Here is a 10,971-nt window from a genome sequence, read left to right as displayed (position 1 = left end):
CACTTTTATATCCGGATTCTTAGAGCGGACTCAGAGCTCCACGGTTCCCTACGCGGTTAGCACATGCGCGACGCCTCTGCTCCCTCTTCCACCACTTCCACTAGCTTCCACCGTCCGGGAAGCCGCCGCCACCGCCGCCGAGGAGTCAGGAAGTTCAAGATGGCCGCCGCCGAGACTCTGTCGCTGCGGGAACAGCCCGAGTGAGTAGTCTCTGTGAGCTGTGCGGAAGGCCGGAACCCAGGAGACTGCCGAGTGGGAAACGGCGGAGACCTGCACGGGCTGGCGGGAAAGTTCAGGCCTAACGGCGAGAGCCAAACTTTGCCTTTCCCCGCGCGATACGTTGTTGGGCGGGAGGCTTGGGGGGCGGGCGGGCGGCCTTCGAGCTTCGCTTTCCCGGAGGCCACGGCTGTTGGGTCGGAGGCGGCCGCGGCCTGCCGCGCGTCGTTGCCCTGGGAGGCGTACGCGCGAGCGGCCTCTACAGGTCCCGTGCGCGAGGCGGCTGCCGCGACCGTGCGGTCGCGCCTTCGTATTCCTCCCGCAGGGACCGAGCGGAGCTCCTTGGCTGCAGCACTGAGCGGCATCGGTGTTGGCACCCGAGGAGCAGTGGCGGCAGGGAGGCAAGCGATAATACTTTTCTTCTGCATGCAGTAACCTGCCGTTGTCCTGCTGCTGGTGTCAGTTTTAGGACCTGAAAGTAGGGAGGAGGGGATGCTAGGACCACCTTTTTGAATATCCCAGACCTATATAATAGCGGGGTGCTTCGTTTCCTCACCCCGGTGCTCTTAATCCAGCATCACTCGATATATTTTTCCCCCTCTGCCTAGTGGCAGCTTATTTGCCAACTTGCAAACTTGAGGCAAAGTAAGACCAAGTCCTTGGTTTTGAGGCCTGACGTTTTTGGCCTGAGTTTATGGGGCTTCTTGGGAGTATGAGTGGAAGAAATAGTAGCTCCTTCCAAACCCAAGTGCTTTATGTCTGTAATTAAGGTAATGTAAGAATCGATGCGGCCGAGTGAAAATATAACTTGTATGTGCTGCAAAGTCTGATCTTTGCTTAAAAGCAGCATTTTGTTCCCCTCTTCGTGTTTGGAAAACTCAAACAAGAACCTAAAAGAAAATGGATTTTAAAAGAGTGTTCATATAGCGACCGTTTTGTGCATCAGCATTAGCTTGCCTTTTTTTTTTTTTTTTTTTTTTAACCCATCTTAGGAGAGAGGTAGATCTAGTCTCCCAGCAACTAGAGACTGAGAGGAGAAATTTTTACTACCAGGCAGCCCAACACGTCATTGCTGTGCATCCAGTTTTGGACTCCTCAGTCATTTGCTTTACTCAGAATTACACTGAGTTTTTCATTAAGGGCTTTGAAAGCTTTATTATCTTTACAATTTTGACTTAGAGCAATTGGGTTGTAAGTTTTACCTAGACTTTGCCTCTTTGTTTCTCATTGAGTTCACAGTGTGGCACAGTTACAGTATTTATGTCATAGTAAAAATGTTATACAGCTGTTTTTTCTAGCAATCTCTTTAACGTTCTTTAGTATTATGTCCATTTGTTTGATTTGAGGGACCATTCAGATTCATTTTGACGAGTGCTTGAGCCATATTTTCTATGCATATTCAAATACTCGTCTTAATATTTATTTAGGCCCCTGCAATATGAATGCCACTGAAATAAACCTTGATTCCACATCCCCTTCGCACAGAACTCTTGGTATAACTGGAGTATTTGTTCTGTAAGTGTCCCACTTATTTTAAAATGTTTGACAAAGAAAATAAATTTAGTATGAAAGCAAGCACTGTGTGTGCTGCTCGTAGTGAATGCTGGGATGTAATATCTACACAGTTCTTTAGAGGACACTGAGTAGTTTACAGTTGTATGGACTCTATTCAAAGTGGAATGTTTGAGAAGAAATAAATATGAAAAACAGCTTTTAAGTTCCCTGGAGGCTTTTTAATGACTTTTACGTTTGTCCATCTCTTTAGCTCTGCCTCTTTGGTGGTTTTAAACATTTAAGTTTTTATCTGCATTCACGTATTTGCACTTACCAAGTACTAGGTACTATTCAAAGCACTGAACGGCTATCTTATTGTTATAATGACCCTTTGGAAGTGGACACAGTTGTTTCCTATATTTTACAGATGATGAAACTAAAGCACAGAGAAATTAAGTGTACTTAGCCAACCAGGGTCACACTAAGTGATAGACCCAAGATTTAAACCCAGGAAGTCTGATTCTAGAGACCTGCTCCTAACTGTTGTACTATCTGGTCACCCACTATACATTGTGGTTCCTTTTTAAAATATCCTTTAGGGTTTGAAATCATTTTTATTTACTTCCATTGTCCCCAAAAGGTCTATTTTTTTTTATGTGACAGTTCTAATTCTTTGAAGCTTAATTTTTCACACCCGATTTGGAAAAGGAGGGGCGGAGGAGTTCATTTTAAGACTACTTGGTCTTTTGAATCATTCTTATTTTTTATGTCTATGTGAATACTGTGTTAAAGTAGTTTAACTTATCAGAGAAGCAGGCTTAAATTACTTTCTTTGTAAAGAAGTAATGGCATTCACTTTGCTCTCCATTCTCTGTTTCCAAAACATTAATTGAATGCCTCCCAAATAAGATGTCATTAGGAGCATTCTTATGAAAAAATTTGAAAGAAGAAATTAAAATAACACTGGTGGTTTGTAATTAGTCTTTATTTTAAACTTTATTTTAAAGTTGTTTCATTGCTGTTTTCTTTGTGTCACATGCCTAGAGACCCTTGTTTGAAGGATGAAACTTGTACATTGCATTTAACAAAATAAATGAATAAATACTGTTAAACACCCCTATAGTCTTCACTTCAAATTCAGCTTTGTTTCCAAATAATGTAATTTGAAGGATGTTTCTCAGTTCTCAATGAGTATGACAAATAATTGTAGATCATGTTGGTTTAAACATACACCCGCTAAATGTGTAGCATTAAGTTGCAAAATGTAAATATACATTTGTGGGAGTTATATGCCTGTATTTATTATAAATATAAACTATGCAAAAAGACTATGAGGTTTATCAAGGTACCTTTCCCTAAAGTTTTAGAAAAAAGTTGTTGATAATGAACCTAAATTAGCTGCCTTAGCACAAGCTTGTTATATGCAATATGCCTTTGCTTCATTGAGTTCAGGTTTTCCTGATGTACCTAATCAGACTTCAATTGGTATATTCTATGGAATTTGCATTGAGAGAGCCAACTGAAGAGGGCGTAAATGTCTGCTAACCCTAATGTAGGAGAACTCTAGAATTAAGGTTGAATTGACTTAGTAGGCCCTAAGGTGCTTGTAGCATTTTTATCAGTAAGGTAGTCATTATTTCTTGAGGTTAACAGTCACTGAGATACATTAGAAACAAGGATCAGTCATGGGAGTAACTCTTAAGTGACATTGGGCATCACAGTGTAGCTTCTGATTCTCAGAAGCTTTAGGAGCTAGGTTTTCTTTTGAAGAAAATTACTTCCTTTGTGGGTAAACTCTTAAGAATTTTGATTTGAAACTCCTTGGAGACTTGTAACTTGTAGAAGAAAGCATTAGAAAAGTGTTCAAAGGGTATATTTTTCCTGGGTAGGGAGCTGATTAAATTTTAAATTATTTTGAGTTATTGCATTCGCCAGATAGGTGTGTGCACTGTGTGAGGCACTGGAGATCTGACTGAGCAAAACCAAATTGTTTCCTGTTAAGAGGTAAGAGTATAGTATAGCAACTATAAACCCAACTGTAAACTCATGAATACAGTTTTTATGTGTTATTCTATACAAATTATTTCATTGACACAACAAATTACTTACTAAATACCTGCTTACTATAGGTTAGACAATTTACTAGGTCTTAGTGCAGTGAACTACACAGATCAAAAATCTGCTCTCATAAGACTTGTGTTACGATAGGCAAAGACAAAAACTTGGTTGCTGTTACTTTAGAGAAAAAAATAGGAAGGGAATATGTGTGTGGTATAGTGAGGGTTGTGATTTAAATGAATTGGTGAGGAAAACTTGACTGAGAAAGTACTTTGAGCAAAGGCCTGAGTTAGGCAAAGGAACCAGCAATGTATGCATCCAGGGAAAGCATTCCAGGTGGAGAAACAGCAAGTACAAGTACCAGGGCCCTGAGGTAGGGGTGTACCTGTTGTTCAAGGTGAGCGGTGTGGCTGAATGAAGCATGGTGAGTGTGGGACAAAAGTAGGATCAAAGTGTTGGGAAGGTTGGGCGGATAGTGTAGGGCTTTGTAAACAATTTTGGTTTTTACTCTGAATAAAATATGAAGCAATAATCAAGTTTCACACAGAGTAGGGATAGGATCTGACATTTTAAAATCCATCTTCAGTCAATTGGAAGAGCTCTTGACTCTCTTGGAATGTAATACTAGCCTTCTCACTAGCTTGATGTATGTGTGACTGAAGGCAAGACCATTGAACTTCCTTGAAACTTAAAATCTCTGTCGTGGAGACTGAGACAGTATTTCTTCAGTGCTTTGTGTGGTAGCCTTTTACATACAAACTCAACATTCTTAGCATCAGCTCTGACAGCTCCACAGTGTCCTAGTGAGTAAGTAGATTTATCCAGTCTCTAAAGAATAATAATCTCTTACTTTGGGGGCCCTAGGTTTGTTCTAGGCACTATTATGAGCCTTGATAACATCTGTTAATCCATGCAATCCTCAGCTTACTTTGAGGTAGGGAATATTTTCTCCGTTTTGTAGATGAGGTGCCTGCAGACCAGAGAGAAGTTAAAATTTGCCTAATGCACAACTAGTAAGCATTCAGACCAGGATTTGAACTCTGTCTGGCTTTGGAGACTGGCTTCCTAAGACACATTAGAGGATCTTTAGATAGTTTTGAGTTTTAGCTTGTTGACTAGAATTTTGTACTTTGGGCACTGAGATTTTATATACCTAAAAATCATTCGCAACCTTTAAACAGGTTCTCCATACCTGTCTCCATACCATGAATTAGCCTAATTCAGTTTTCCTCATATTTGCCCCCTAGAAGTCAAGTTTCCGGAAAAAAGACCTATGCTCCCACTTCCTAGGTTGTGCGATGGGAGATTTCAAGGGAAGGGATGTGGTTACCTGTATGAGGGTATAGTCTATATAACAAAGTTGAAATTCTTTGTATCTTCTACTTAAGTTCGTGATTTCCCCCTACCCATAATAGAACCATGTTGTTTTTAACATAAAGATGTTACACTTTCTTTTTCCAAGTCTTTGAGAAAATTTGATGATCCAGAGAACGCTGCTATATTTATTCTTTTTTCTCATACCCCATTAGAGAGAAGTCAGACCAAACTAAAACCTCTCAACTGGAAGGTACAGCTTTTTCTGCAGCTCTCTTCAGCACTTTCTCCTTTCTCACATTCCACAGTACCAAAATGGAGATTGGCAATCTGACAAAAATTTAAAGTTCTTGCCATGCGGTAGTTATATGTTCTTTATGTTCTCCGCATCCCTTCATTGTTGTCAACTAGTAACTTTCCAAGCCTACTCTGGTGTGTGCCTTCCCTCCTCTAGCCTTTTCAAGTTTACTGAAGACTGAGACCTAGCTGGAGGACCAGACTTGCCTCCCAACTCCTCTGTAATAGCAGTGTCCTTACAGACCACCTATCCAGTAACCTAATCTTGCAGTTCCTGGGCCTCTGACCCCAATTAGCCTCTAACTATCTCAGCCACTCATTCCCAGAATCTTGTGCAGTATCTCTTTATCTCCTGGAATTGGTCCATGGAGATCTTAACCACTAGACCAGTTACTTCATGAGTTTTGATGCCCTGGCAACACTGATCTGCTTCTGGTTTGCTATTTATAACTGTGCATTTTGTCACCTTTTTTTCTATCGAAAGTACTCTTTTCCCTTGTTGTTAATTTATTATTATTTAGGACTATGTTACTCAACTTTTATAATCCATGTACCTTCTCAGTAAACATTCCTTCTCCTTTCAAAGTCCTTGCTTAACATAATAGCTTGGGTTTTTCTTTGATCTCCTTGACCATTTTCAAAGTGGTTTTAGGTGATCCCTCGGTGTTCCCATAATGCCCTTATTTATGTTTTTATCATTGCCTTCTTGCAGTGTTTCATGTGACTTTCTTTTCCATTGGACTGTTATTTCCTTGAGAGTGGGAGATATGGTCTTGTACATCTTTGTTTTCCTGTTACCTTTTCTAATGCCTACATTGTGTAGTGATTTTTAAAAAAATTGAATTCCTTCGTTTTTTGGCATGATAATTTTTCTGAAAGTACAGCAGTACATAATTTGAAGGATTTGGACAAAATAATCCATATCTTCCTACAAAAATAGTGTTTTGTTCTGAATCCAGATGACTTCGTGTTTTGATGTTTGTCTCATATTCTGGGGCGTGATGTTTTACTATGGAGTGATTTTAAAGGGGAAAGGTAATTAATGCCATTGTAGCCTGTGTTTAACCTGGGATTAACAATAGCAGGGATTTAGCAAAATAATTTAGCATCATAAACTAAGCATAGCCCAGGCATTTAAACACAAAAGCTACCCCCTTGATGTATTTAAATGTTTTTTTGCATGGTACCTATCAATATGAGCATATTTTGGGAAACTAATCTTTCATTTGAAATTTAAAGAGATTAAATAGCCCAGTGAACTGATATTGGTTGAACCATAGGCTATTGCTGATATTGGACTGTTGTTCACCTGCAGAAGACCCTTTGATGTCTTTCAGTCTAATACCACATGGTTGCTCATTGGGTACCACGGACTGAAAGTATAGTTCTCAATTTAAAGTGGAGAAAGAGATTAGTCTCCCAATGTGTGTCAGTGTTTTATGGAAAAAAAAGTTGGGAGGGGGATGCCTTTGGTGTTAAATCTGTGTGAAAAATTCTGGTTTAAAAACAAGTTACTGAGTGTTTAAATCAATATTAACGTTTTACTGTACCTGTTTTGGATTTTCTTTTTCTATTCAGTGTAATTATTTATCTTCCGTCATTGTATTTCTTCTATGTATTTTAGTGCAACCATTAGAAATAAAGCTAAACCACTATTTAAGTCAGTTTTGCCATGTATTTTGAAATGTCTGAAGCTGTTCTGAAAATATTTCAGTGACTAACTTCATGTATTACATTGAGATGTATTTAACATTATTTTGTTGTGGTAAAATCTTCATAAATGATAGGATTTTGAAATGTGTTTGATACATTTATAGGATAGAAGATGCTGATAATTCCGAGAAGAGTGTAAATGAAGAAAATGGGGAAGTATCAGAAGACCAATCTCAAAATAAGCACAGTCGTCACAAAAAAAAGAAGCATAAACACAGAAGTAAACATAAGAAACATAAACATTCCTCAGAAGAAGATAAGGATAAAAAACATAAACATAAGCATAAACATAAGAAACACAAAAGAAAAGAGGTCATTGATGCCTCTGACAAAGAAGGTATGTCTCCAGCAAAAAGAACTAAACTTGATGATTTAGCTTTGCTGGAAGACTTGGAAAAACAGAGAGCCTTGATTAAAGCTGAACTTGATAATGAGTTAATGGAAGGAAAGGTCCAATCTGGGATGGGGCTCATATTGCAAGGTTATGAGTCTGGCTCTGAAGAAGAGGGGGAGATTCATGAAAAGGCAAGAAATGGAAATAGGTCTAGTACCAGATCTTCAAGTACAAAGGGGAAACTCGAACTTATGGACAATAAAAATAGTACAAAAAAGCGAAGTAAAAGCAGATCCAAAGAACGGACTAGACATAGGTCTGATAAAAAGAAAAGTAAGGGAGGTGTTGAAATAGTTAAAGAAAAGACAACTAGGAGCAAATCAAAGGAGAGGAAAAAGTCCAAAAGTCCATCCAAAAGAAGTAAGTCTCAAGATCAAGCAAGGAAATCAAAATCCCCTACCCTTAGAAGGCGATCTCAAGAGAAAATTGGAAAGGCCAGATCTCCTACTGATGACAAGGTTAAAACCGAAGATAAAAGTAGGTCAAAAGATAGGAAAAAATCCCCAATTATAAATGAAAGTAGAAGTCGCGATCGAGGCAAAAAATCCAGATCCCCAGTTGACTTAAGAGGTAAATCCAAAGACAGAAGATCACGATCCAAAGAGAGAAAATCAAAACGGTCTGAAACAGATAAAGAAAAGAAGCCAATTAAATCTCCCTCTAAAGATGCTTCTTCTGGGAAAGAAAACAGGTCACCCAGTAGAAGACCTGGTCGAAGTCCTAAAAGAAGAAGTTTGTCTCCAAAACAGCGTGATAAATCAAGGAGAAGTAGATCTCCACTAGTAAATGATAGGAGGTCTAAGCAGAGCAAATCACCTTCTCGAACTCTGTCTCCTGGTAGAAGAGCCAAGAGCCGATCCTTGGAAAGAAAACGAAGAGAACCAGAAAGGAGACGACTTTCTTCTCCAAGGTAACTTTTGTTTTCAAAATATTAATGCTTTCTGCCAATACATCAGGTTTTAAAAAGGAGAAACTAGAATTTGTGAACAATGAAAAAAGTGGTGGTGTTAATATACTTTTAACATAGATCCTGCTCACTAACTGTATTAACATTTGTACTTTTGTCAGCAAATATCTTGACTATGGGATTTAAAAATATCGAACTGTTGAATTGAATTATATATTAAAAATATTGAATTGAAATACTGAACTGTTGAATTGAGTTATATATTAAAAATATTGAAATGTTGACAGGTTTTTTTCAAGTTCTTAATTTAGTACCTAATTTGCAGAATCACTCCTTTAAATCCAAATAATTTGGCTGATAAATCTATGTGTACCCTACCCACTTATGGGAATTTCTAGAGCAAGGATTATGACTTTATTGGACAGTATAGGCTTAAGATTTTAACTTTAAAAAAAGAGGTATCAATTTAAAGCTTGTGATGTATCCATTCTCTTGAGTTGGCATAATTTTGAGTTCTGACAATATAAATTGGAACTACCAAATTTTTTGGCCCCCAAAATTAAATTCAAAGTGGACATTTTTTTTGTTACTAATTCATATACTTATAATCTCAATGTTTAAATAATAGTACCTTTTAATTTCAAGAATAGTGTAAGAAATGATTTTATTTTCTTAATAATAATGAAAGTAATTCATTTTTGCGTAATACTCTTGGCCCATCATATTTTTTCTCATAAATACTCATGATTCTCTCTCCTTATAAAGTGGAGTAACTCTTATACTCCATTTGTAAATGAGAAAAAAGATTGCAAGATTATCTAACTTACCTAGGATCATAGACCTAATAGGTAATTTAGGCACATGAAAGATTTTGGAAGAGGGGGTGGGGGTTGTTTAGTCTAAACTACTTCAGAAACATTTTTAGTATCTTTATATTTAATAAGCAGGTGAAATTATCAGCAGAGTTTAGCTTAAAAGAATGTTGGCTTATACAATGTGAAGATATAAATTCCTAGCCATTTACTCTGTGTGAGTATACATACAAGCTGACCTTGAGGTGTAAATGGTTCTCTGAAAAATTTTAAGAATGCTGTTTTCAAAATGCTGTATATTAGGAAATACTCTTGATTTTTCTAAATGACATTGTAATTAAATGGCCCCCTTCTTTCTTTAGCTTTCTAAATTGAGATGGTTGTTAGTGTTGCTGATTATGTCTTCTAAAGTGTTTCCAAATGATTCTTGTCTCTTTCAATTTTCTTTCCATTTGAAAAGGAAATTCTGAGCAGTTTATTAAGGACTAGAGTTGAATATTTGAAACAAAATTTTGTTTTAATTACAGAAAAGATACTAACTCAAAGAGAAATTCAGATAAGGCAGAAGCCTGTAAATTCTCTCCCTTTCCATCCCTTCTGCAGTACCAGTCACAAGAATGTCCTAGCCCTTTTTTTTTTATGCACATCGAATTCTATGAATGTTCTTTCTTACAAAAATGGAGTCTTCCTATTCACGTGAACAGTGATTTTTTTCATGAAACATTTTTGTGACAATAAAGATCTTTTAAGTGTTTATATTACAGCACCATATTTCACAGTATAGATATATCATAATGCAGTTGACCCTGGAACAACACAGAGGTTAGGGGGGCCAGTCCCCCACATAGTCAGAAATGTGCATATAACACTTGACTCTCCCAAAATTTATTACTAGTAGCCTACTGCTAACTGGAAGCCTTATCAATAAAACTTAGTCAATTGGCATATTTTGTATGTTGTATGTATTGTATGTTGTATTCTTTAAGTTAGAGGTAAAATCATAAGGATGAGTAAATATATTTACAGTACTGTAAAAAATCTACGTGTAAGTGGACCCGTGCAGTTCAAACCCATGTTCAAGGGTCACCTCTAATCATCCCCCTTTTTCAGATGAAAATTTTAGTTGGTGTCAGTTTTTCATGATTGTATGCTACTATGTCCGTTGTTTACATGTGAAGGTTCTTTGTAGAATAGATTCATAGAAATGGAATTGCAAAGTCTAAGGTAATGTGCATTTACATTTTAGAAAGTTACTGCCAAATGTCTTTCCGGGAAAGTTACACCAATATGTATTTCCATGACTAGATAGGCTGTCCTTTTCTCTAAATCCTTACTTATATTCCCTCTGTTTAAAGGTTAACATTGATTGTAAGATGCTATTATATGTAATATATTAAAAAGAAGACTATATTGGGAAAATGTCAAAATTTAGAAACAGTCTTCAAACTAAGGAAGTGGAATACTATTACTCACTTAGGCAAGTTTTATTTGAGTTGTGTATCTGGAATTCGAATCAGTGACTTTAATAATGTGAATAGCCATCATAATTCTTCAGATTGTGAGATGACAGGAAGTATACCATTTTTACTGTGTGCCTACCACAACACCAAAATGTCATTGTGATTTTCTGAATTTAAGTTTTGTTAAAAAACCTGTTAATATTTGTTTACTGTCTTCATGTTTAGTGCACCCTTTCTTAAGATGTTCTTTATGTACAAAACAAATTCATTAATTTGATGTGTTTTTCTATAACTTGGATTTGGTCC

At 37.3% G+C, this 10,971-nt stretch overlaps 1 protein-coding gene across 11 annotated transcripts in view; it reads left to right on the top strand.

Annotated features, from left to right (window-relative positions):
* The first annotated feature begins 4 nt into the window (after window positions 1-4).
* Window positions 5-10,971, top strand: part of PRPF4B (pre-mRNA processing factor 4B) — a 36,541-nt gene continuing 25,574 nt past the window's right edge. For all 11 annotated transcript variants that reach the window (XR_007152290.1, XR_007152285.1, XR_007152292.1 and 8 more), the window contains exons 1-2: window positions 5-200; window positions 7,197-8,396. Coding sequence is in view for 1 of the 11 variants with exons in the window: in XM_047859559.1 (XP_047715515.1) it covers window positions 64-200; window positions 7,197-8,396 (1,337 nt within the window). In the remaining 10 variants the exon portion in view is untranslated. The remainder of the gene's footprint in view (window positions 201-7,196; window positions 8,397-10,971) is intronic.

Source organism: Prionailurus viverrinus, chromosome B2 (assembly GCF_022837055.1).
Source record: "Prionailurus viverrinus isolate Anna chromosome B2, UM_Priviv_1.0, whole genome shotgun sequence".
In the NCBI taxonomy this organism is placed as follows: domain Eukaryota; kingdom Metazoa; phylum Chordata; class Mammalia; order Carnivora; family Felidae; genus Prionailurus; species Prionailurus viverrinus.
The sequence above is the reverse complement of the archived record's forward strand: the minus strand, read 5'-3'. Positions and strand labels throughout refer to the sequence as shown.